The 26,714-nt window shown below is 34.8% G+C and overlaps 3 protein-coding genes across 4 annotated transcripts; all 3 read left to right on the top strand.

The window, feature by feature from the left end:
* The first annotated feature begins 241 nt into the window (after positions 1 to 241).
* On the top strand, positions 242 to 3,137 carry LOC18603046 (neurogenic locus notch-like protein). The gene is made up of 6 exons (XM_007034787.3): positions 242 to 502; positions 669 to 827; positions 1,572 to 1,652; positions 1,738 to 1,863; positions 2,024 to 2,119; positions 2,714 to 3,137. The coding sequence occupies exons 1-6, from the start codon at positions 400 to 402 to the stop codon at positions 2,782 to 2,784; spliced, it is 636 nt and encodes a 211-aa protein (XP_007034849.1). The 5' UTR covers positions 242 to 399; the 3' UTR covers positions 2,785 to 3,137.
* Positions 3,138 to 14,719: 11,582 nt separating this feature from the next.
* Positions 14,720 to 18,404, top strand: LOC18603048 (VAN3-binding protein-like). 2 transcript variants are annotated; one of them, XM_007034790.3, is made up of 7 exons: positions 14,720 to 15,159; positions 15,523 to 15,642; positions 16,444 to 16,885; positions 16,997 to 17,212; positions 17,407 to 17,456; positions 17,697 to 17,754; positions 17,926 to 18,404. In XM_007034790.3, exons 1-7 carry the CDS (start codon positions 14,833 to 14,835, stop codon positions 18,138 to 18,140), a joined length of 1,428 nt encoding a protein of 475 aa, XP_007034852.3. In that variant the 5' UTR covers positions 14,720 to 14,832; the 3' UTR covers positions 18,141 to 18,404. The 2 variants fall into 2 exon arrangements, with proteins under 2 accessions (XP_007034852.3, XP_007034851.3); XM_007034789.3 differs by having other exon boundaries at positions 14,721 to 15,159; positions 15,526 to 15,642.
* A 2,077-nt stretch (positions 18,405 to 20,481) lies between these two features.
* On the top strand, positions 20,482 to 22,612 carry CLH2 (chlorophyllase 2). Its single transcript, XM_007034794.3, has 2 exons — positions 20,482 to 20,882; positions 21,819 to 22,612. The coding sequence occupies exons 1-2, from the start codon at positions 20,628 to 20,630 to the stop codon at positions 22,494 to 22,496; spliced, it is 933 nt and encodes a 310-aa protein (XP_007034856.3). The 5' UTR covers positions 20,482 to 20,627; the 3' UTR covers positions 22,497 to 22,612.
* The last annotated feature ends 4,102 nt before the right edge of the window (positions 22,613 to 26,714 follow it).

A 26,714-nucleotide genomic window follows, 5' to 3' on the forward strand; every position in this document is an offset into this window, starting at 1 on the left:
TTTAAATAAAATCTTTTATTACATTTAATTAAATTTTTATAATTTTATTTTAAATAAAAAGATTTTTATACTTTTAAATATCATGTCTAAAATTTTTATAAATGAATGGACGGCTATATTTTGCAAATCTTTCCCATTGTAAAATGAAAACTGCCGTAGATAAATCAAGCTTCGAACCTCCAACTAACAACAACTGAGTTTAGCTGAGTCCACGCCACGTAAAACACTACAACCTCCAACAATCAAAGCACCGTCCACTTACATTTTTCAAACTCTTCCGGCTGCTTGGAACTCAATAAAAAAACCCGACCACCCAGTTTCACTCTCTCTCTCTCTCTCTCTCTCTCTCTCTCTCCATCTTTCTATCATCATCATCTTCTATCCTTGCATGCTCTAGACATGGCTTCTCTTAGAACCGTTGCTTTTATTGCAATCCTTCTTGTTCTGCATCTTAAGATTGCTGAAAGTGACTTTTTATCTCCACTTTTGTCTCCCGTGTTTGGTTTGTTACTTTCCCTTGTAGTCTTTGGTCTTTTGCTTTTGGCTTACAAACTAATGGTTTTGAGATCTTTGAGCTTTGTTATTAACTTTGGTGTTTCTTGTTTGTGATTTTTAAGAGTTTTGAGCATGTTTTGTTTGGGTTTTTTTTTTTTTTTCCCTTGCTGCAGATGATGTATGCAAAGAAGTGGAATGTGGAAGAGGAAAATGCAGGCCGTCTTTAAATGGAACATTTCCTTATTATAGGTGTGACTGTGATCTTAATTGGAAACAAACTCGGGCTGACAATGATGATCATCTCAAGTTTCTCCCCTGCATTGTTCCTAACTGTAATTAAGCTCTGCCTTTCTCTTGCTTTTAAGGCACATGTTCATCTTTGAAAATTACCTCTTTTCATTCATACATGTACTCTGTTTTTAAGTTATTGGTCATGGTTTGTACATATAATCAAATCATGAATGTTTTGTGACTTTTGCATTAACTTGGTCAGGCTATCTAAGGAGCTTTTTGGACATTAGAAGTGGTCTTGGGGTTGTTGTGGGGAACTCAGAAAGATTGGATAGAACCATAGATTAACCCCCAGCTACATCATGTGAAGGCGGTTAGGTTGTTGTTTTAGAGCCATCGATTCACCCCCCTTTCTTTGCTCTTCCTTCTTTGTGGCTAAGAATAGTGGTAGCTTTAATTTTGGACTAGATGTCTTGCTAAGGAGACAAAAGCTAGATTAGATTTGACAATGAGAAAAGCAATAAAATATGATGTGAACAAATAGAAGGAAGATAGAAAATGAATATTTTAATTCAATTTGGTGATGGATGCTAATCACACCCAAATCCTCTCAAGATTATGTCGTGGTGAGGACCTTTCTTGAACAAGGGGTACTAAACACTTGTCAATATGTGATTTTAATATCTTAGCTGAGTCAAAGATTGAAAAGTTTAATCTTCTTTTGAAAAAGTTAGATTGCTGATCTGAAGATGTGATCGATTAAGATTTTACATTTGTTAAATAAGAGTTATTAAATCATTTCATTGCTTTGCATTTTGATGATGCTGACAATTCGGTGTTTTTAGGTACACTAAATTCTGCTTGTGCAGCAGCTACCTCCCCTGTGCAAGAAAAGGCAGCCAAAGCGAATGAGTCTATCCTTGATAGTAAGAATATGTACCATTTAGGCTTTCTATTTGGTCATTTGATATCATTTTGTTAATGCTAATGCACTTTGTCATGGTTTCACAGTCTGCAGCTGGACTAACTGCGGAGGCGGGTCATGCAACAAGACATCACCATTTACATATGATTGCAAATGTTCGGAGGGTTATTTTAATCTTTTTAATGTCTCTGCCTTCCCATGCTACAGAGAATGTAAGAACACACTCCTATGAATAGTTAAGTTGAATCTGGAGGTGGCTGTAAAATATAGGATTTCTTGTTTTGATGTAGTGTTAATTACGTTGGTAAAGTACTATGTTCCATTTGGTTTTCTGAAAGAAATTGCTAATTGAGTTTGAACTTGTGATTTTAGGTGCAATTGGAGTGGATTGCTCAAACCTTGGGATCTCAATGTCAAATAAGTCTACTTCCACTGCACCAACATTGTCTCAAAGTGATTTGAATCAAGGTAAAACCAGGCACATAGATTTTTTTCCTTTTTCTGTTGCCAAAACAAAATCATCATATAATGATGCTCTTATATAGATTTAAATGTGTTTCAAATGCTTTCTGAAAGAATAATAGTCGGGCAACAATGATGTAGTTCAACCTTTTACTTCTCTCTGTATCCAAGCATTTAATTTATTGGTTGGTGCATGATCCCGTGCCTAAAAAGCAAGGCTTGAATCTCCTTCCCCCAATCAAAAAAACAAAAAAAAAAAAACCAAAAAACCCTTTACTTCTCCTTTTAAAGATATGGGAATTTCATGGTCATCTTAGAAAGCAGCATCTTTGCACTCTCCATCTCCTGAGTTTTAAGAACTGGAGAAAAAAATACTTCTTTTTCTGAATTTTAAGAACATTTTATCATAATTTCACCCATCATGCAAAGATTTTCTTTCTAAAGACACAAGCCACTTAAGGACTAATTTACTTAGTGTAGGTCTGTTTTCACAGTTCTGATTTAATGATTGAAATAAATTCTCCATATCGTTTTTTATTTTGGGATATACATAAATTGCTATATCAATAATTTTAAATAATTGCTTTCTATTTTTCTCAGCTGGCTTGAAGCTTCTAGGAAATGGTCATTGGGTGATAATCTCAGTGTTGTTGATGGCTATGGTTGCTTGATTCATATAGATGAAGCTGATGCTCAGGGTTTCCAGTTTCATGATCCAGATAGGACATGGAAATTCTAGCATCAAGCAGCAGCATTGTTTGTTGTGTTATGGCGATTATAGTTAGATGTTATGCTTTCTATGTAAATTTTTCATCTCATATCAGTAAGTCTGCTTTGCTGTACAGTTTAGGAGGAATTAGTTATTGTAGCCAGTGCTTGCATATGATGTAGGAGGCGACTTTTTGGAGTTCACTTATGGATGATGGCAGTTATTTACAGGTTGTGTGTAGAACATCATTGCCATGATTGTATTATTTCTTGTTATCCATTTAAGAGATTCTGAGCTTGGTGTTGGTTTGTGTAATTTATAATTCCTTTTACTTCCTTAGTCCCCATTAACTGATACTCTTCCATTATGAAAGTGTGTGCAAAATAAATGTATGACCATGGCCCATTCTAGTTAGAATCTAAGGCATTTTCTGGATGGGTACTTTTATTTCTTGGGTGTTCCAAGAGGAAAAACTGTAGCCTGAATTTACCAAGTATCAGGTCTCAGGACGATTTGTGAGGCTTGTAGGCTTGGGTTGGAACCCAAGCAAACCCATCCCCATCACCCAATACCATCTGGTATCAAAGAGAATTGTTTGATGATGTGGGTAATTGATATCAAGCCTCGAGAGTAGTAATGAACAAAACCCATTCTCTTTCAGGCCCAACTCAAGGACCTGGTCAAAGTCTTGAAGTGCCAAAACTTCCAACAAAACTTGGCACTTGGGGCTAGTGGGCCTGTGTAATCACCACTAATAGTGCAGGTTGCAAGGATGCAGTAGAATTGTTTTTCTAAGGTAGTAACTTGTGTTTGTTTTTTGGGACCAACTAGCCACTATATTCCCAAATTATTCACCATTTAAGATTTCCAGGTCGATTAAACTTGAGGCAATTCCTAAGATATCAAATCTTGATCCTATTGGATCCCAAGGCTTGGCTTGGTGGTTCCTAATTCCCTTCAAAGGATGGAGAAGTGTTTAATCTAAAAAGATAAGAACAACTCTGTTTTCTCATCAAAAGAACAACACAAAGAAAGACAATTTTATGCTAATAAAAGATGGTTGCACTTCCTATATAGGAGTTAAGCAACTGGATCTCATCTTTTATCCTTTGCTTTTTGCCCGTACAAAATAATGGTACTACGAATCAGCAACAGGAGTCTGTATTTAACCCAAAAGAACAAAAAGAAAGCAAATGAGGGAATACAACACAGAATACTTTTGCGGTGAATGATGGAGTAGTAATAGAAAGGCCGCTGAGAAACATACATCCTAGTCTGTCACGAAGCCTAATTACTACGTATAGGTCTCTGCAGCTTGTCATTCAACCAATCAATCTCTCCCCTTCTTGAAAAAGCAAGAAACTAAATCCAATCTCATTCAGCATAGCCCTACACCTATTCCAACCTCTACGATCCCAATTAGTCCAATTACCTGTCCCATTTCCGACAAACAAATCGATAAAAAAAAATCTCTCTCTGCGTCGGCGGCTTACAGAATCACTCATATATATTTTTTAAAAATATTTTAATTTTTTAAATTTTAATCAAAATTATATAAAAATTCATTAATTTTTAAAATAAATATTCTATTTCAAAATTAAACGCCCTATTAATAAAAATAAAAAATAAATTTATTTTTTATTAAATTAAAAAATTATTACTATATTTTTAAAATAAATAAATAAATAAATCGATGCTCCCTGCTCTCCAAGAAAGGGAGCACTTGATCTGGTCCTTCCAAACTCTCCTTGGGGAGCTCGATCGAGGCTCCTTAAGGGAGCATCGAGTTCCCCAGGCGGAGCACCAGGTGCTCCCTTGAGAGCCCTGATCGGGCTATCCAGGGGAGCATCGGTGCTCCCTTGAGGAGCCCGACCTGGGCTCTCCAAAGGAGCTCCGTGCTCCTCAATAGAAATTTTTTTTAATTAATAAAAAACTAATAAAATTATATAATTATTATTATAAAAATTAATTAAAATAAAATTATTTTTTAATATTTATCAGGTTAATAAATTAATTAAAATATTAACGATTAATTAACAACTAAATCTATATATCTAACTAATAATATTTTTTAAAAATAAAATTTTATATTATTTTAATTAAATTTAAAAATTAAAAAAAAAATTTACCCATTTTTTATAGTAACTCCCCCCTCTCTACACAGGTTTATTCTGATTGATTTGAACCGTTTCTTTCACTTCTTTCTTTTATTTTTTGATATTCGCGTCTGAATTATTAGTGGACCTTTTTTCCCTTCTTTGCCTATGCTTTTCTTCCCTACCCATTCTTCGATTTCGTTTCACTCGATGCTTTTTGATTTTCCTTCAAGTGTTTCTTCATCGCGGTGGTGCCTGCCCATGCCTAGTGCCTCCCATGCAAATAAAAGGACCCCTTTGGTTTTCCTTCCAGACCCCACCTTTTCTTTTTTACCATACTTTTTTCTTCTTTGTTTTGTTTCACAAATTTTTTGTGAGAGAGGAGAGCTGAATGACGGCTAAATCTATCAGTGTGGAGAACTGCTGGCCTGCTGGGGGGTTAAATGTTGTTGGTACTAAATCATGGTCTTTGGGAATTGGAGCGACTGGCCACCATGTTTTCAATCTCATTTATGTGATTAATGCTATGCATTGATGGTGACAGATGTGTCCATTATTGTGACGGTGCTCTTTCACCTAGTTGGTGCATAAATAGCTACTAACTACTAATTTGGTTTTTACCAAATTCATGTTTGCAACTTAATTAAAAAACCAATTCCCTTTTCTTTTAAATGCTAACACAAAAACCACTTCTCGGGTTGCGTTACACAGTAAGAGCTGGGGAGAAAATCAATAGAAGCAAATAATAATATAACTATTTTGAAAACGATGCATGTTGCTAGAAGAAGAAGAAGAAGAAGAGAGTTTCCAAAGGAAAAAAGCTACTACAAATAAATGATTTACCTTCGGGCTATTACCTTTCCTCATTATGTGACAATGATTTATGATTAATGCAAAGTGAAAACTATAGATTATGCCACGCAATCTAGCAAGTTGTACATAAATTAGAAGGCGTAATAAGTACAAACATCGAATTTATTTTGGTTCGTTATGTGTAATCATCATTGAAAAAAACTTATAACATAATGTAAAATGCATTGTTTTTAGTGGGGATGGCCTAGCTTCCACTTCCTTCTTTAAGGAATCGTCTAAAGTTGGATTCCCTCTACTGGTTTTATTCCTTATCTGCAGACAAGTTCTAAGTCCCCCTATGGCCCATCCAGTTGAATTTAGGCATTGTCCGTTTCTCAATCTTCTTGAACCAGTGGCCAAAACAATCTCCTTGGGATCCAAGTATCAGACCTGAAAACTAGAACTGAGTAAGCTTTCTGATCTATCCAATATCTTCCAAATCAAATTTAAGTACTTGAGACGTTGTTTTTTCCATTCATATAATGTAAGGAAAGAAAATATAAGTTAAAATTTTGATGTTTGGACATGCCGATGTTTCCTTTTCAATCATTTGTTGCAGGGGGAATTATTGAGAAGACTTTTGGTGAAAATGAATGGTTGGTCCACCTTAAATGAACGTGTAAGAGATATGCATGAAATTAATAGCACTGTTTTGATGCAAAACTGCAGAAAAAGATTTTGAGTTTCACAGAGGAAAAATCAATTACGGAGATGGGATGTGTGACCGAGAATGTGATATGTGCTCTCAATTGCCCGGCATCCATATCAGATCTCCCTGATGTTGGTATGGGCCTTAATTAAGAACTGGACCACTCCTTTGTGGGCTCAAACTTTAGGTTCGAGACAGCTTGGATAATTGATATATATATATCTATATACTGATTTATTTTCGAAAAAATAAATTTGATTTTGATTTTGTGAATGGGATGTATATACTTATCATGGAATCAATTAAAACCAAATGTTTAGGTGCATCTCCAGTCATTTTAAGCGCTCTCATAATGTAAATTGAGCATGGTTGCTGACCAAAAATAAGAACATACATGTATGGTGCCCTTAATCAAAGATTCCACTGATATTGAAATTGAAATTGAAGGATGGGTTATTCGGCCAAGTGGGATCATAGAGCAAGATATTGGTTTCAGCAGTGCAAAAAGAAACAGTAGGGTCTCCTTGTCATCCACAAATAAAAGTTTCTCTACAGACATGGAATTCTGTGAAGCAACTTCAGTGGCTCACATCACCTTCCTTGACCTTGGAAGTTGGTGGTGGGTTTTAATCTCCCATTTAATCCTCCCTTTCCTCTTTTTGGTTATCCTTTGTTAGGGCACTGTCCCATCTCATCATATCTATATGGATTCTTTACTCTATTTCCCCAATTTCAGCATTATTGATTTTAATACTCTGGTAAAATTGAGCCGTTTTAAATATTTAAAATAAATATTTAATTTAAAATTTTTATTTTTATTTTATTTTTTTACATATAAAAATAATAAACTTATCACATAATATTAAAAATTGAATGTCTTTTTTATATTTAAGTTTTTAAAATATTTTAAATTTAATTCATATAAAGTTTCTTTTATCATCACTTCAATATTTCTTTAAAAAAAAAAACAATGAACTTATTATATAACATAATATCTTAATAAATTAGTTCTATATTCATATTATATTGACATCAATTTGAGATTTCAAATTCAAAATTTTAGTCGAATAAACCAAATAAGTTAAAGATTCGAATAGAGTTGCTTCACATCATTATGAAAAAGCAATTGAATAATAAAAGAATAATTAGATTATAAAAAGTTCAATATCATACAAACATGTCATATTTCATTCCTTGACTTTTGTAACGGACGTGATATATGAACATTACACCTTACAATTATCAAAATCGAGATTATTATGGCTTTGGTAAGATATTTCCATGATAATCAAAATAAGATGGGTTTTACCCAAATGTGGGTGATGGCTAAAGAAAGAAAAAGACCAACGGTCATTTTTGGGTCCAGCCAGGAACCCCCCCCCCCCCCCCCCACCAGGTTCAGGCTCAGGGGGTTACGAGTCTGAGTCACGGTTAACTGATCTTTGGAGCCATATAGGGGTTTATAGGTCTCCAAAGAAACACGTAGTATCGAGTCTTAATGATGACAACGAGATCCCTCTGTCCTACCAACTCATTCACTCCCCACTTTAATCTGTTTCTTATCACTCTATCTGTCCCTGTCTCTTGATATTTAATGAGAGCAACCATTGGAAAAAAAGAGAAGAAGGAACAAAAAGGAAAGTGTTCTCTGGCAGACTTTCATGTAGCTTAAGTTTATGATATTTGTATATATAACACACGGCTCCAATCATAAAGCCTATCATGCTTAATGAAGGTTTAGAAAAGGATAAAGGGGAAGCCAACAATATTTTTGGTGCATTACTTATGTGTATAGTGCCAATATTTTTTTTGCTTTGGGGGCCAAGGTGAATGATGAAGAAAATGCTGCAGTTGTTTGGCTCAAAAGTTACAGCAGTGTACAGATGTTTTTCCCTCGATTCCTTAGAATGTTTTATTATTATTCTCTTTGATTCTCAGGATTGTTCCTAAATGTAATGATAATGATTCTCTTGTTTTCTTTCCCATTTTTAGCTAATGAAGTCTACAGTCAAAATGGGCAATAGTTGTCTTCCTTCAATCTGTCACCAAAGCTTTTCCTACGATTGAAAAAAAAAGATTATAGAGTTAGTCATAGTAACACGTAAAAATGGGATGCAAAACATAATAATCGAAAATGCATCTCCAATTTTCACCATGTACATATGGAAGACAAGTCAAATTATTTGAGAGAGAAAAAAAAAAAAACTTCCCTTTCTTCTGCAAACCATTGAGTCTCTTTTTATGGATGAGATGTGGTTTTTGGATGAATATAAATATAGCAAAGTATTGGCCCATGTTCATTTAATTTTAACGTGACAAGCTAAGAAACATCCACCTTAGGCATATGAGAACAGAAGTAAACAAGGGAATAGACACCATTATTTTTCGGGTAGATGGTAGCTATCAATTTGCACATGCCCTTTTCCTGAGAAGTCACAAAAGAACTTGAATGAAAGAAATGTGCCCTTTTTTGGCCTTTGGGTGAATGGCCAAAATCAATTTTTGCATAAAAGGAGAAGCACCTGACCTAATGGATATACTCCTCTCGATGGCCCTTACCACCCCCACTGCATCAACATCACCATTAATAATCGGTTGTCTAGCTATCCCAATGTGCCTGTTCAACTCTCTTCTGTCACTGTATTGTTTTTAAGTGATCAATTAAGATATAAACTCATTTATCTTCAATATGATTAAGCATGAGAATTACTTAAATGTGACATATACATTATTTCAAATGTTAGATGCCATTATTACCTTGGGTCACACTAGCCCAAAGCTTTTTCAGTTTTCTCCATCGCTCTTCCCCTCTTTTTGACATCAAGGACAAGCATAATAGTCCTTGTAGTTTTGTCTTTAAGATACCAAGTTTCAAGACATGTTCCCACTCCCCCACTCATAAAAATGAGAGTTCACGCCCACTTAACTGAAATTAAGGTTTTATGAAGTTTTAGTGAGTTGCTTGGTCTATGATTGGCTTCCCAATTGATAAAATAAATACTACCATTTTGATTTTCCTCTCATTTTCTCCCAGGAACATGATTTTAGTTGACACAAACCTCAATAAACTTGCTTAAGCTGAAATTAAACTCTCTTTCTTGTTGGGTTTTATTGGAAAAAGGAATGTTTTAATCACTTCGCATTAAAGAAGTACAAACATTCTTCATTTACGTCAAACAACCCCTACTGTTCAAGCCCATTTATTTGACCGTAAGGGAACACTGTCTGTGATCTGTCCCATATTAAATTAATAGCACCATTGAAGTCAGAATGTGAAGATCAAAAACAAAATCCTGGTAGGGTAATAGCATTGGAGTTTTAATATGTTCTTAGGATATTACTTTCATCTCATTAAATTTTGAAAATATTTGTGATACACAGAGTGATTATTTGGGTCTCTTCCACTTTGGATTTTGAATCATTTAAACCAAAGAAATAGTGATTTGTAAATCAAGGTCATTTTAACTCGTGCACTTTGTCATGTTAGCTGCACTGATCAGGTGGCTGCTTGTGTACTTGAATATCTAATCATCCTAAGTTTATAAAGGAAAGCTGCTCGTTTGAAGAAAAGAAGAAAAACAAAGCAACAATCAGTGAGACAGAGTCCTCTTGCTGGTCTCCCTCGTTCCATGGATAAGAAACAGAATGTCAAAAGAGAAGGTAGAAAGTGGCAAAAAAATTTTTTTAAAAAGTAAAAGCCTGTTGTGTTTTTACACTTTCAAGCCTTTTGGTCCCAAGATGAAATCAAAAGAGGGAGATGATGACGCAGCCAGGCACGCCTACACGCGCAATTTTTCTGCAGAAGGGGTGTCCTTGGCTAAGCCTCCGACCCTAGCCCCCACCTCCCAGCCACAGAGCCATAACCCAACCCCAAAAATCTCTGCCAAAACCTCTCTATTAACTCCACAGAGTTTACTGCTAAAATGACCAAAAGAATTGCTGATTCTGTCAGGTTTCTCTCTATGCTTGTCTGTCTTGCTGAAAGCCAAGGGACAGGATCAGCTGAGTCACCTGCGGATGTCCTCTATTATTTTGTATTACTATTACGTGGCAGTTATCTCTTGGGGAAGTACTGGTTGGACCCACAGGAGTTTTGATGGGCCCTAACTTGATTGAGAAAATTAAGGAATGTGAGGCTCAAGATTCGTGCCCATGTACACGTTGGGGTCCCTCCTCCCTCTTCGGTCTTCTCCCACCAGAACAAGCTTGGACTAGAACACTGAATTAGCTAACCACTGCTTACTTACCGAGGAACTTTCCTTGTCTTTTACTATCACAAGTTGTTCAAGTCGGTAGCCTAAGTTTGGAAAATCACCCCAATCTTCATCTTAAAATATAAGTTGGCATGGGGGACATAAACTTGCATACCATTACTACTAATCTTCATCATTACTATACACAAGTACGTATATGTATGATCCTCTGTTTTCATCCATACCTCTCGTTTTAGTGCTTTATTAACATCTGATTACATGTATACGAGTCTGAATTTCTACTTGTTTTCAGCAAGCAAATGTCATCTAGTTTTATTGATGGCCGATGGGTGCCTTGTTGGAACTGAGTAAGCAATCTAGAACGATAGGACTGAAACTGACAGGCAGTGGATGAAACAGTGTTGCAATTAGGACCCCATTATCAAACTGTTTCCCCTCGAAGAAAGACTTGCAAACACCAGCCAGCTTTAGTTGCGGTTTCTTGTCTCGCCTTGAGGCATGCAAAATCTATAATTGGATCACATGAACCATTGGCTGCAAGGCTGGCTTGGTTTTATATCAAAATACTACAAAAGAACATTCACCACTGGCACTCTCTGGTTTTAGGTACTCTAAAGCCCCCCATGATTTCTTGTGACAATAACAGGAAAGCCAAATGCCAATAAGGAAGACTGGTACTGATTTAAATTGGTTTAAGACTTTGACTCCTCAATGGTCCTCAGCAAGTTAAGGTCCCAAAATTTATTGGTTGACAAATTTTTTTAATGTGCCAAAATTCCATCGACAATAGGACAAAGTGCATAGCTTTTCTATTGAAAAAAATGTAGCACTAGTACTTACTACAGGAACCAAATAATTCTTTCCTATTAAATTATAAATTGCATAGATTTGATGGAATATATAATTATTGAGATGTGAGCATTTTTCCCCATGTCGGTGGGATTTTTTAATTGTTCAAGTGGAATCGACTTATAATCGAACTCAATAGTTTCTTTCTCTTGATTTAAAAAAAAATAGTTTCTTTCTCTTTTTTTTTTTTTGGTAAAAATTATGCAAGGGTTATCAAAATGAAAGAAAATGAAAAGGAAAGGGAGGCCATTAATGGTGGCATAATATTTATGGTAGGAATGCTTTGATTCCTCTATGTTACCATCCTTGCCTGATGGGAACATTTTGCTATATGTAATGTAACTAGAGAGTGGTGCTTCCCATCTTCAGGTTCAGACTTCAGACCCTAAATATTAAAAGCACGAACAACCATAGAAACCTTACAATTAAAGTACTCAGCAACTAACATGAAGAAAGATAGTAAAATGCAGTAACTAAATTTTTAATTGAAACTATTTTAATATGTTTTCGATCTTTCATTAAAAATAGAAATACGAAATCTAAAAAAAAAAAAATTTCAACAGATGAAATGTAGAAAATATATATCTGTGACTGAATTTTGAAACTCAAACTCAAAATTTCAAAATTTTCGAGATATTTTTAATAGCATATTAAAGAGCAAACCCTATAAAAAAGAAGCCATAATCCGAAGCAGAAGAATGCAATCCGTAAGGACATTTTTCATTAAAAAGCAATGCTCGTAGTCATCCCTATTCCCTAATGATTGATGTTAACCATTCAATGGTTGCTCGAGGCCTTTTACTTCCATCGCAGGATAATATTCATAACAATAATAATAGTAATAATAATCTTTACATTAAAAAGAGGCCCATTTCATTAAATTGTTCCAGATGGATACAGATAACAAAGCGTGATTCAGTTCTCCCTCCAGGGCCCCTCCTGCCAGCATTTTCTGTTTTGAATGTTTTCCTCGTTCTTTTTTTTTCCTTCCTTCAGAATTCATGCTTGTTTTATTAAATTTTCCTGTTTTTCCAGGTTTCTGTTCATGAAAAACAGTTCCTTATCTTATCTGTCCTCTGTTTTTTAACCAGATATGCTGGCTGGGATGGAATTATTTAGGTTACAACTTGACATGATACGCATTTTTTTGACTTGACCTAACCTATTAACTTGCAATGGTTCATAAATATGGCCTTCCGTCTTCATTCATACGGTAAGTAATCTGCTTTTTGTTGAAGAAATAAAGGTAGAATCAGTAGTTGAAACTTACAAATTTGTGATTGAAATTTTTCATGTTTTGTTTTTTCATCATTTTTTTTTTTTGAGAGCTTCGGATTTTTTTCCAACAAAAAGGAGGTAATAATCCTAAAGATTTATATTTGATAAATTATCAATATATAATTACAAATTGTCTTTTCATAAATGTGTAAAGTTTAAAGTTTATTAAAAATTTTTAAAACCATGGATTTTTATTTTTGAGAGTTTCAAACTTTTAAATTTATTTACTAACCAGACGGGAACCTTAAGTTAATTATTAGTGTATAGAATCTATACACTGATAATTTATCAAATATAAACTTTAATTATAATAACTTTACAAAGAATTTCATGAGAAAATTCATGCCATAATTATCAAATATGATTGATTTCACTTTTTTTTCTTCTCTGTTTCCATTGCATAAATTCTATGATATGTTTGAGGCATTGTACTTAGATTTGGTTTGTTATTAATATATAAATTATAATGAAAGCAAAAATCATGTAAAATTAATTAAAAAATTCAATATATTTATATATTTGATTGAATCTAGGAAGATAAAATTTAAATCTATATTTTGTTTAGACATTTCAAAAATTATCAATTATATATAGCAATTTTAATTTGTACTGAATTTGAAATTCATATATCTTCTCCCTCCAAATAAATTCAAGGTGGAGGATGTCAACCATAAAGGGGAAAATCCCAACTCCAAGTTTGCCAAACAATTAGAAAAAATAGTTGCCCTACCTCCATTCATTGCTAAAAAAGCCTATAACCTAACATGATGGCATGCATCCCTTGTGTGTTTTAGATTGAAAACTTGTCACCTCATTAATGGAAAGCTAACCAATGAGGAACAAGAGTAAAATATACTCATTAAGGAAAAATAAAAAAACCTAAAGTAGTTGCACATGGTCAATAATAATTAAAATTACACCAATGGAAAAGGATGATGCATTGTCAAGTCCCTTATAAATGAAATTAACTAACACCCTACTCCCACATTGTACAAAAGTTATATGCTGCAGGCTTTGGACCTTGCTAAGTTTACTATTCACTACATTCACTTTATTAAAATGCAACAAATTTCTGTACCCAAAAAGTAATGTAATAAATTCAGTTGTCAAATTTTAATATTTTTAATTAAATTTTTATGTTATTAATTGGAGTCAAATAAATTTTTAAAATTAATAATTGACTAATAATATTTATTTATTATTTTATGTCACGTAGTGATATTGAAGTGTTATGATTTCATGGTCACATGGTCTACAATAATTACTTGTTATTTTTTGTTACTTGGCATTAAAGTATTATGATAACATGGTACTTTTCACACTACATGTTAATATCATATTAATGTTATACGGATACAAAATGATATTTTGTTTAATTGTAGTTAGTGAATTGTTAGTTATAAGATTTATTTGATAAAAAATATATAAAAATTTTAATTAAACATAATAAAATAATAAAGGATTTATTTATTTTTTTATATAATTGAATTGTTTTTAAAACATAACTTCGGATATTAAAATTTATTTTATATTAACAAAAAATGAATCTATAAGTTAATAATAAGGATGATTTTATATGGATATATAATGATGTTTAATGACATGTTTAATCTTAATTTCTTTTTTTTTTGTTTTTTGTGATGAGAACCTTTGTTTTAATTTTTTGTAATGATTGATAAAATAAGAATTAAACGTAACATAAAATAATATGTCCATAAAAGGCAACAGCCAATAAAATACCGAAAAGTGGCATGAAGAAAACCCTGAGGATTACTGATGCTCTCTCACTGATTAAATTCAGCCGTTCGATTTCTTACCACAACGTACTTTCTTCTTCCAGCGCGTGAGCACACTCGAATCCCCTCAGAAATTTGCATACTTATAACAAAAAGTTTTACTTTCCACTTTTATCCTTCCCTAGTCATTCAAATTACAACTTTTAACATCCTCAATAAAAAGTACAGCCATTTCCATTTCTTCTACATCGGACACTGTCACCCTCTATAAACCTCAGCTCAATTCCTTCTCTCCCAGGAACTTAAATAAAAAAGAAAAAAAGAAAAGAAAAGGAAATGGAAAAACCCATTGTCGAATCGTGGAGGCCAGAACCGGTGCCAGTGCCCTTCAGGCCACCGGAGACGCCACGTGAACCAATGGAGTTCTTGTCACGTTCATGGAGTGTTTCAGCTTTAGAGGTTTCAAGAGCTTTAGCTCCTCCATCTTCCCAAGCTGCTGCTTCTCATCAAGTGTCTTTGAAAGGTTCTTCGAGTGGTAACGTTGTCATACAAGAAGACGTCGCGGGTGAGCTCGAAGACAGCGGCATAGTTTCAGGCAACCCTTTCTCTTTTGCTTCTTCTGAAACTTCCCAGATGGTCATGGAAAGGATCATGTCACAGTCGGTACGCATAGCAAGACAACCCCCCATATGTCAAGACAAAGAAATTTTTTCATTCTTGTTGAGGTTTTGGTTTTTAGTTTAACGTTTTCACTCTTCATTTTTTGTTTTGTTGTTTCTAAATGGGGTTTTTTCCTTAATGTTTTTCTTTTTAGTTTTCAACGTCTGGGTACTTTTCATTTTCTTTGTTTTGGATTGTTCTGTTTCGTTTAAAACAAAATATTCTTGTTTTGCCTTGTTTGTTTATAGGAACATTTACGGACTTGTGCAATAATTCAATCATTCAATCTCTTTAAAGTTCCATTTTATTTTTTTCTTTAAGAAAATCTCTTGTTAAAGGTTTCTTCTGTTGTCTCCTTTGTATTAGCAGCAAGAAGTATCTCCAAGAACTTCAGGGAGGCTATCTCATAGCAGTGGGCCATTAACCGGAGGTGGTTCCTTAACAGATAGTCCTCCAGTTTCTCCTTCAGAGATTGATGATGTTAAGGTTGGTTTTATTTAACCCACAACTGCCCCTGGAAAACATGAAGACATTCAATAATTTAGTGAAAGAAAATCGAAAGAAAGAACATTTGGGGAATTATGTGGGTTTTAACTTTAAAGGAATCAAAATTTTGTGGGCAAGTGTTTGTTTCTGTTTTGTTTGGGAACAATTTTAGGCAACAAAGCACCGATTTGAGCTTCTGAGTCACTGACTCAGAAATATAATTCTCAGGCTTTCACTGTAACCAAAGCCCTCTTTTATTTAACAGAGTAACAGACCCCTGAGCCAAATAGAAAAGAAAGTGAGAGTGTAGCATGTGTTTATGCTTCACTTTCTTCTATGCAAAAAAAAAAGGGATTTTTTTTTTTTACTTGTAGGAAAGAAATCTACTGCCTTTCACTCGAGTGATTCTGCTTCGTCTAGTACTAAATATTTTGTTTTTGGATTACCAAAGTTACCCTTGTTTGGTGTTTAGTTCTGTCCCGAAATATTCACTGTCCTTTTGATAGGAGTAAGTACGCGGGACGCGTTGGTCCCCTAAGGTATTCTTTACCATTCTCAAAATTGAAAGGTTTCATTTAATGGTCTAAAGGTTTAATTTACTAGACCCCAAAGAAAACCCGCCTTTCGATGGTGATGGTTAATAGTTGTTATGTTAACAGGCTTTTTCTTTTTTGTTTTAAAAATATTTTCATGTTGAATTCTTAATATAGATGAAAAGAACTTTTTTTTTTCATTAACGGAAAGAGTCCCAATTTAGACAATTCACTCCAGCGAATGACCGACGCCCATTCACCTTTGCAGCAATTTTGCCGCGTCAATAATTCCCTCAATTCGCAGTTTCGTACAACCGCTGCGGTTGCTGCGGCCACCCCCGCTACAACTGCCGTGACAGGTGGCGGAAAGACGGTGGGACGATGGCTGAAGGATAGGAGGGAGAAGAAGAAGGAAGAAACCCGGGCTCATAATGCTCAGCTGCATGCTGCTATTTCTGTTGCAGGGGTTGCGGCAGCCGTGGCTGCTATTGCGGCCGCCACCGCCGCCTCCTCGAGTGCCGGAAAGGATGAGCAGATGGCAAAGACGGATATGGCGGTGGCATCAGCTGCCACCCTTGTAGCTGCGCAATGTGTGGAGGCGGCAGAAGTCATGGGGGCTGAGCGTGAGCATTTGGCCTCCGTGATCGGCTCCGCTGTCAATGTCCGGTCTGCTGGAGATATCATGACCTTAACTGCTGGGGCAGCAACAGGTATATAAAGATTATCCAACGTTTAAGGAAACAAAATTTAGCATTGTCCAATGCGATTGTGTTTCATTTCTTAAATGAAATGGTTAAAAATTTTTTGGGGTGTCATGGTAGCATTAAGAGGGGCGGCCACCCTGAAGGCAAGGGCGCTGAAGGAGGTATGGAACATAGCAGCTGTTATTCCTGTGGATAAAGGTGGTGGCAATGGGAGCAATGGTAGCTCTAATGGCAGTTTTAGTGGGGAGCTTGTTCCCGAAGAGAATTTCTTGGGAATATGCAGTAGGGAATTGCTTGCTAGAGGTTGTGAGCTTCTCAAGCGCACACGAAAAGGTAAATTTCATTGATCCATGTGCTTTGTTTCTTGGGATAAACTGAGGAGAACAATTTTGTTTGATTTATCTGGTTGCTGTATTTGAAGACATTATTATACGACATGTTGTTTGATTATCCTTTCTCCATTTTTGTTTTGGTTAGTTAGATTAGTTTCAGATGGTGACCGCTTTGGTTAAATCTGATTGTTGCAGGTGACCTTCACTGGAAGATTGTCTCTGTTTATATAAACAGAATGAACCAGGTACGGCTATCTGGTTCACCGCCTTGTTTCTTTGATATTTTAATGAAAGATCAAATTCCTCAATTATTGGGGAATCGATTGTGCTTTAGATTACAGAAATGAGTGTGAACCTGAGAGGGTAAAAAGTCCCTGAACAAAAGTGAAAATTCTTAAAAGCGTGATGAGATAAATTGATCCGTTTGCTTTCTTTTTCTTCTTTGTTACATTCTTTTAACTCTTTTGAAACTTCTTTTTGTTCAGGTTATGCTGAAGATGAAGAGTAGACATGTTGCTGGGACCATCACAAAAAAGAAAAAGAGTAAGTGATTACTTTTGTCTTTCTCTAATAATGTGAAATTCAGAAATGGATGTGGGTCTTTCTTTGTTCCATTTGGGGATTTGAGAAAGCTAGAGGCACTAAAGTAAAAGAAGATCAAAAGGGGTTGGCTTTAACCTTTAATCTTCATCACTTTTTTGAATTTTTTTGCAGATGTGGTCTTGGAGGTGATTAAAGATATGCCAGCATGGCCTGGCCGCCACTTGCTTGAGGGTGGAGAGAACCGGAGATACTTCGGATTGAAGACCATAATGCGCGGGGTTGTAGAATTCGAGTGCAGGAACCAGAGAGAGTATGATATTTGGACTCAGGGTGTGTCAAGGCTCCTCTCCATTGCTGCAGAGAAGAACAGCAGAAATAAAATTTGAAGCTTTGGGGTACATTGGGGGAAGAAATCTAGCAAAACAAAAGCGGGGTTGGGGGTATATATACATATTGGGGATTATAGGATCAAATGCCTCTTATGAGCATATCAGATTTTTGGAAAGATTTGATGGGGCTGTGATTTTTGGGTGTTTTCTACTGTAACAAAAGTTGAAATTAAAGAAAAAGTTATCCAAACGAGTTTGTGGGCTGTTGTTCTTATTTTTGAACTGGAAAAGAGTGAAGTAATTTGAATCAAAGTACCCAAATCCATGTGATCCAACTCTCTTGTTCTTTCACTGTTGAGGAAAGAAAAGTTTGAGTATCTTGGACCGGGGATGGTCAAAAAGAGGGAGAAAGGAATCCCATTTTGATGAAGGAATAATATTTGAAGATGATAAAGACACCCCCGATTCTATGTGCTTTATTATTTATTCAAGTGAGCTGAGCTTTTTGTTTCTTTTAAATTACCCTTTGGGCTCTTAGTTTTAGGTGTTGTATATAGTGGGACTATGATTGTCTTTGATTTGTATGTGTCATTTTAATATATGATAATAATCTGGCTTGGACTAAGTCAATCAAAAGAGTTTGGTGAAAATATCTTATTTGTGATAGCTAAGAGAGGATGAGAACCGAGATCTTAGTTGTCAGAGGAATGTTTGAAATTTAACAATTTCTTAGAAACTGTCTCAAATGATGCTTTCAGACTTGGATGAATGAGCACTCTTTGATAGATTCTTGCTTTTATATACATACATATATATATATATATTATCTTAATTAAATTGTATAATTGTTTGCTTTGTTAATGACAATTATTCTTTTTGGACTGTTGTGAGTTTAGGAGTTTGGGTTGCTCCAATGAATGACTTGTGAAACTGTCTTCTCTGTTCTGGGGGACCACTAGAAATCTGCCTTCTACCTTCTCAATTCTGCACACTGTTTCAAGTTTTGATTGGTGGATGTGGGTGGGAGAGCTGGGCTCTATGCAAAAGCTGACACGAATTTGTTGGAGGAGCTGCCCAACTTGTAACTTGTAAGCAAGGCTCAAAGGGTCAGCTTGTGCTACCTGGGCCTGCCATCTAACTGCATTTGATCATTGAGAAAATGGTTTAGCCAATTTAACTCATTGTGGGCTTTCCAACTATTTAATGTCTGTCTTCAAATTCATATACAGTAGCATACAGAATGAAAACGATCAAAATTTAAGAAGCAAAAAGAATCTGTAATTGCAAAACAAGAAAAGCGTGATACCCTGCAGGAAAGAGGAATTGAAGAATGTCCCTGCCAGCTTTATAATGAGAGGAGGGTGAAGATAAATAAGGGAACACTAATAGGGAAAGAAAAACCCGAAAAAGAACGGTTACTGTCGCCAAAGGGAAGAGCAAATTAACAGAAATCATATTATGATACCAAAATCAAATATAGTAATAATATGTACATGTCCTATTCACCTGTATTTTGACAAGATTTACATGCTTAAGGTTTTATATTTGGGCAGTAATTGTCCTGCTAATAAAGGAGTCAGGAAGCTACAGAAGGATGGATAGAGCAGAGGCGCCATGAAGGTGCTTAGCCCTCAGATGCCCCGAGTATTGAAATGAAAAGGTTGATAATGTCCAGATAAAGAGAGACTGAGGCCGAAACATATTCATCATAGCTGTAATGCTTGAGTCAACTTACCAGTGTCATATACTATAAAACCATAGAAGATGATTGCAGCAATGCTAGCTTTCCAAGAGGCAAAAAGAACTGTCCATTGGAGAAAAAAAAGTCCATAAATCAGAATTTAGGAAGTAGGAGAGAAACAAGCAAAATATAAAAAAACCGGAAGAGAGGGAGGAATCTCAAGTATAGGAAAATGAAGGTATGGAAGCGCAAAATAAACCTGCATGAGAGCAAAACCACAGAGCAGACAAGAAGGGTCTCCAAGGAAGCTACAATCATAGCCTTTGTTAGCTGCCTCAAAATGTGTAGAGTGTTAAGGATTACGACCATAACACTTGTCAGAACTACAGCCTCCAATACAACCCTCCCTACAAATTAAGAAAGTTAAGAGGCTAAGTAAGAGTTAGTAAAAAATGAATTAAAGAAATGAGTTAAATGATAAATTTAAAGTTTTTAGGGGAGGTAAAGTAAATATAATAACCAAATAAGGAAAAACCTTTTGGGTCAAAAGGCAATTTACGCAAAGCCAGGCCCCTCCAACCTATTTTATTGTCAAGAAAACTTTGGCCCAAGAAACACACTTGGGTCTAGATATTTAGGCCCAAAGTTTAACCCTTAACCAGCTTTTGAATTACTCGCTCCGATCAAAATATCTACCTGCTTGATATGAAGTCAATTCCTTAGGCCATTGGCGTGGCTATAGAGGGTGTCATACGTACCAGAAACTTATCCCATTAATGCCATAAATCTAAAGCAACAAACAAACTTAGTAAAGATCTGAAAAAAAGGAGGAAGCAGAAGCAACAAGCTAAAGAGTGAAAGACATGTCTGCTCCCACAACTTCTGCTACAAATGTTTTTGGGTTCGGAAGCTTCACCACCATGCTTCAGAAGGTGGACTCAGTTACCACTTCTTCGCTTCCTGTTCCACCTCCAAAGCCGCTTCTGATTGCCACGCCTTGTGAAGCAGGAGAATTCCCACTAATCATTTTCCTCCATGGTTACCTTCAGTACAACACTTTCTACTCTCAGCTTCTCCAACATGTTGCTTCCCATGGCTTCATTGTCATTGCTCCTCAGGTAGCCCTAAATGCTAATCTGTTTCCTTTTCCCTTATGCCATGCATAAGCATAATTGTGTGTTATCTCAACGCATTTTTGCTGTTGTTGTACATAGTTGTGGAAGAAAATTATGATTATTTTAGTTTTCCCACTGATAACCTTGATTTTTTTTTTTCTAAAATTGGGAAAGTAGCTCAAGCTTTGACAGCCATGACCTGCATGACAGAAAAGAAATTTAGATGCCCCTATGCGTGTATTGTAATTTGATGAGGTCCCGAATTTCTTTGGAGTTATTATGGTCCACAAGTCAGCATGAATTCCCTAGTGTTACCACCCAAGCAGTCAAAGATGACACCTATCCTAGTTAACTTAGCCAATAAGGCAAAACAAGCAAGTGTGAAAAGCTTGGGCTGTTTATTATGCTCAGTGTTCCAAGGGAATTCTGGAAGCACTAAGGCCACCGATGATTATGTTTGGCCAAAAAAATGGTAATGACGTGATTGGTACTAGGTGAGCCAGAGGGGTAAAGATAATTGATTATGCTAATATAATTCTGTTTTACCCCCTTCGTTAGACTCTCCTGTGCATATAATTCTCCCAGCTATGCCCCTTCAGATTAAAAGCTGCTGTTATAGTTCAGTAGTAGTACTAATTCGTTCTCATTCAAGAGGATGTTGAATGCTATATACTTCGATGATTTTTGGTTTTCTTGAATGTTGAATCCTATATACTTTGATGATTTTTGGTTTTCTTAATGTTGATATTGTCTGATATGGACCATATGGTGTATTCTGCTATTAGTTTGTGTTCCATTTTCTAAGGCCAGAGCTGAAAAGGGACTTCAATGAATAATATAGAGAAACAAAAACCAACACAAAATCAAGAATCTAATCACTTATAATTGCTACTCTGTCTTTGGCTCATAGCAAATTTCTGCTTAATTCATACTCAACAGTTGTACACCGTGGCTGGAGCAGATGCAACTGATGAGATTAAGTCCACAGCTGCAATAACAAGTTGGTTATCCAAAGAAGTACTGCAAGGCTTGCTTCCACCGTATGTTCAGCCAAATTTAAGCAAGCTCGGACTCGCTGGCCACAGTCGAGGAGGCAAAGTTGCTTTTGCACTAGCTCTGGAGAAAGCAATGACTACATTAAAGTTTTCAGCCTTAATAGGTGTAGACCCCGTCGATGGAATGGATAAAGGGAAACAAACGCCTCCTCCAGTACTAACCTATGTTCCTTATTCATTCAATCTTGATATGGCAGTGATGGTTATTGGTTCAGGCCTTGGTGAAGTGAAAAGAAATCCTTTGTTCCCCCCTTGTGCCCCTAAGGGAGTCAACCATGAAGATTTCTTCAAAGAATGTAGGAAACCGGCTTGTTATTTCGTTGCAAAGGACTATGGTCATCTTGATATGTTGGATGATGATACTAAAGGGATCAGAGGACGTTCATCGTATTGTTTGTGCAAAAATGGGAAGGCTAGGGAGCCCATGAGGAGGTTTGTTGGAGGAGTTGTCGTTGCTTTCGTGGAAGCTTATCTAAATGGAGATCACACTGACTTGATTGCTATAAGAGATGGGTATGAAACTGCACCTGTGGAGCTTAAAACTGTTGAATTTCTTGTTTAACACTTAAATAGGTTGGTTAAGGAGTTAACCATAGTAGCAACCAATATGTAGTATCAATATTGCTAATTGCCCTTTGATGACAGTATTATATGGTCAAAATCTTTTCTTTCTCCTTAGGAATTTGTGATGATTACGAGTCTTGAATTCTTTCACAGTTCAAACTCCAAAGCTCAACCCAATACCATCTTTTGATAGCTAACAGGGTCTTTGCCCACCCAAACGAAGGTCATTCAGATCAAAGAAAAAGTGTAATACCAAATTACTAACATTAATAATCACTACTCTATGACCCAAACCTTCCATCAACTTGAAGGATTTCGATTTTCACTACCAAAGTAAATTCTGATGATATTGATGTTGTTCCAGCCATCCCGACCGTAATTTTGTTGAAAATTTTCCATGGAAGAGTCAGTAAGTTAAAGCATCGGAGCTAGCCCAACCTTGTAACTGGGTTGGACACCTTGAGCAAAGATTTTGAAGATTTAGGCTCAGTTCAGTTCAACCCGAATGGAAATCTTCATTCCCAACATCCTGCTACTCTTTCTGCTCCTCCAACAAAATTATTACCACTCTGCATAATAGAAATCAAAATTACCTGTTGTTTTATTATTAACAATAACACATTTAATCATAAAGTCAACACTGCCTGTTTGATGAGATATTGACATAATTCGTTCGTACTGAGATTTGACTTTATGCTCAAATATAAAATTAATTAATAAATTAAAAATATAATACAAAAACAGTCGAATCTTACGAGATTAATATTTATATTTTTCATATAATTATTTAATTAATTATAAATACTCATAAATTTAAAAGTAATATACCTTGTTCTATATATCGTAATTAAGAGCCAATTAAATCAAAATCTTTGCTTCTTAAGATTTATCAAATCTTCAACCACCCAAGTGTTTGACTTTTAACAATAATCCACACAATAGTGACCGAATAAGGCGTTTTCAAAAGTAAGATTTTACTTGTGCTAGTAAGTTTTTGTTTCTAAAACAACAAGATCAAAAGTTCTTAATTTAACTAAGTCTTTATGAACTTAATTAATTTCTCATTTTATTTTGATTCTTTTCAATTAAGTCCAACTTAATTAATTATCTTTATTTAATCTCAATCATGTCACTTAATGTGTGTGATCCATTAACCTTCTAACATGTTGGCAATAAATATAAATCCTAATTAAATATCAATTTGATAATTAATTTATATTTATAGATCATGAGCGGCACTCAAATGTTAGAGAGTTAATTAAAGAATTTAACAAAGTCTTTTAGTGCAATACAGTATTTTCATCAAATATCCCAGATATGTCATAAAGCATGACTCAGTATCTACTTATAACATTCCATATTGGTTCTCATAATTTATTATTAACCTTATGATTTTAAGAAACTAATTTTCCTCAAATTCATCATGCTTTGACCAAAGACTTTATATAAGTTAATAAAAAATTGAAAACAAGTGATATACATTCCCTCATATCACTTGGAGTGATGAATTTCTTTTAACCACTCATTCACCTTCACATGTTTCATGGCATTTCAAAAAATATCTTGTTTAGGCATTTGGTTGCCTCCAAGCCCGTAGAGATGAAATCAAAGTATGTTATTTTCTATACAAGTTGACCTAGTATCTCAAGTCATAGGACTAGTTGCACAACAATCACATGAGAATATATTTCATAGACATTTGAGTAAAATATCAAATAAAATTCTCATAGTGGGTCATGTTCAATGAACTTGCTCTTTAACAAATATCTACATGTTATCCTCAAGTATCTCATATATTTCAATTTATGATATCGACTACTTATTTTCTAAGTAAAGAGGCTTAACATGTACTAGTATTTGAGTATTGTCAATGCCCTATCTTAATAATACAATGATCAAGAAAAATTTTAAGAACATGGCTTTAATGTATAGTGATCTCATAATTATAATAACTTTACAATTCCCTTGTAAGATCTTTATGTTTCATGAGTTTTATCCAATTAATACTTAATAACTCTTTATTATTGTACTAACATGAAAAAAAAACCTCTATTACATATAGTTATGTGATTAAATATGTATTAAATAACAGTATATATTCTTTGACCAATCTAATTGACTTAAAGGTATATACCAACAATTCAAGTTGCTGTTAATTTGCAACTATCTCGAAGGGCCAAGGCTGATTGGAATTAATAGTGAACATTATTACCTCGGGACCGCCCAACATTGCTGCGACTGAATGTTTACAAACATAAATAGGAAAAAACTCGTGCAGTCAAAAATTTTAGAACTAATATTGAAACGCGCAATGCATTTTTGAACCCATTTTTGGAACTTGAATCGTTAAAACAAACTGGCCAAGTCTGTCTCAGCAACTTCCAGCAACCTACGCTCTAGGTCCAGTGTTATTATACAAGAATAAAGTCTATAAATATCTCCCATGCTTAAGCTTGTGGCAGCCAAGCTCGGAACATTTTCTTCAAGCATGGGAATATTGGACAATGTCAAGGCATTTTCCTTTCAATCGTCCTATTCATTGGCCAAAAGCTTGGCAATTATGAGCCACCGGCATTGCCACAGCCAGCTGCCTCCCCTGTTGATGACATTGAAGCAGCAGTACTTGAGCTGCCGGTGCACGCTTCTGCTGCAAGAAACCAAGATCTCCAGCAGCTCACTACTTTTGTAGCTCTTCAGCAGAATCTCCAATGGCAAAATGTAATCTTAACATTTTGCTTCACGTTAGCTATTGAAGTATCCCTACACCAGCAATCTTCACAAACCAATCAGACCCAATATTCTTCCATTTTTATATCTTTGGCTAGTTTGTTCACCTTTCTTCTTCTTTTGGTTGTAAAGCTAATGGATGGGACGTTTACCAAGATTTCCCAAGTGCTGGAGAAAGTGGCCATCCTCCTTGCCGCAGCTGCGTTCTGCTACATTGTCGCAATCCCAATTTCACCTGGCCTCAAGTACACCATTTGGGCTATCTCCGCTATCTCCTTGCTTATTGCTCTGGTCTGTAAATGTATCCATGTCACGGGCAAAGCTGGTTAGAGTTAGTCATATCCCGTTTCAGCTATCAAATAAATTGAATTATGGTCAAGAGAGAACGCTTGTGTTCTTTCCAGTTGCTCTGCATGGAGGAAATTATGGTTTTGCTTTCTTCTCTGTTTTATAACCAAAGAGCACTAATTAAACTCTTATGTTTTTTTTTTTTTTTGAAAATCTAATTAAACTCTTCTCTATTAAATTACAGTAAAATCTCTAAAAAAAAATACCCTTGAAACTATTAAAATTTATTAATTAATCGATATATTATTTAATCAATAAATTAATAATTTATATATTAATTATTAAAAAATTAATTTATCAAGGTATTTTTTATTTTTTTAAATATTTAACTTAATACATATTTGTGTATTGTAATTATACGAATATTACGTAATTATCAAATTATGAATGATCATTATTCTATATGTTTGTTTAATCAAAACAAGTTCATGAATGTAATTAATCTTATTAAACAGAAATTATGAATTTATCTATTTTTGCAACAAACTAAAATTACATTTGATATATACTCAATTAATATACTTAATGAACATTAAGTAAAGCAAAAACATCTATAAAAAGAATATACAATATCACAAACTGTAAAACTAAACACAATAACCTCTTGTGATGTAAAGAAATTAATAACGATGGATAAAATGCGTCAAGCATATATAGAAAATCCAAATTGTACCCAAAAGCAATCGTAACAATAGATGTAAAAAAAGTTTAACTTGCAAATAAGTCAAGTAATAATATCAATACAATCAAAATGCAACAATCACATTCTATAATTTTCTCTTACAATACCAGAACACTACACTGAAGCTTCTTAATCCATTATGAAAAGTTATAAATGAGGTCTAATAAGACATCAATTTTAAAAAGGAACAAATAATATTGGAGTTATATTTTGTAAAAGTCTCTTAATTTAGTCAGATAGATATATAATTTTGAAATATAAAAATATTATTAATTTATATATCAAGAGAGACTTATATATTTTATTTAATTGTATTATCTTATAAATTTGATGAATTATTAATTTATTACGTTAATTTCAAATCGAGACCGATTAAAAATATTGTTTGATCAAAATTATTAATTTATTGAGATTTTACTGTAATTTAATATTAAAGACGTGATCCCTTCTTGAGTTTAA

The sequence above is a fragment of the Theobroma cacao genome, chromosome 4 (genome assembly GCF_053813885.1).
Source record: "Theobroma cacao isolate CCN51 chromosome 4, ASM5381388v1, whole genome shotgun sequence".
Taxonomy (NCBI): Eukaryota; Viridiplantae; Streptophyta; class Magnoliopsida; order Malvales; family Malvaceae; genus Theobroma; species Theobroma cacao.

Coding starts and splice junctions, on each gene's coding strand:
- LOC18603046 (XM_007034787.3), top strand. CDS start 400: ATGGCTTCTCTTAGAACCGTTGCTTTTATTGCAATCCTTCTTGTTCTG. Junction 503..668: donor ACTTTTGTCTCCCGTGTTTG/GTTTGTTACTTT, acceptor CCCTTGCTGCAG/ATGATGTATGCAAAGAAGTG. Junction 2,120..2,713: donor TCAAAGTGATTTGAATCAAG/GTAAAACCAGGC, acceptor TATTTTTCTCAG/CTGGCTTGAAGCTTCTAGGA.
- LOC18603048 (XM_007034790.3), top strand. CDS start 14,833: ATGGAAAAACCCATTGTCGAATCGTGGAGGCCAGAACCGGTGCCAGTG. Junction 15,160..15,522: donor AAAGGATCATGTCACAGTCG/GTACGCATAGCA, acceptor CCTTTGTATTAG/CAGCAAGAAGTATCTCCAAG. Junction 17,213..17,406: donor TCTCAAGCGCACACGAAAAG/GTAAATTTCATT, acceptor TGATTGTTGCAG/GTGACCTTCACTGGAAGATT.
- CLH2 (XM_007034794.3), top strand. CDS start 20,628: ATGTCTGCTCCCACAACTTCTGCTACAAATGTTTTTGGGTTCGGAAGC. Junction 20,883..21,818: donor TCATTGTCATTGCTCCTCAG/GTAGCCCTAAAT, acceptor CATACTCAACAG/TTGTACACCGTGGCTGGAGC.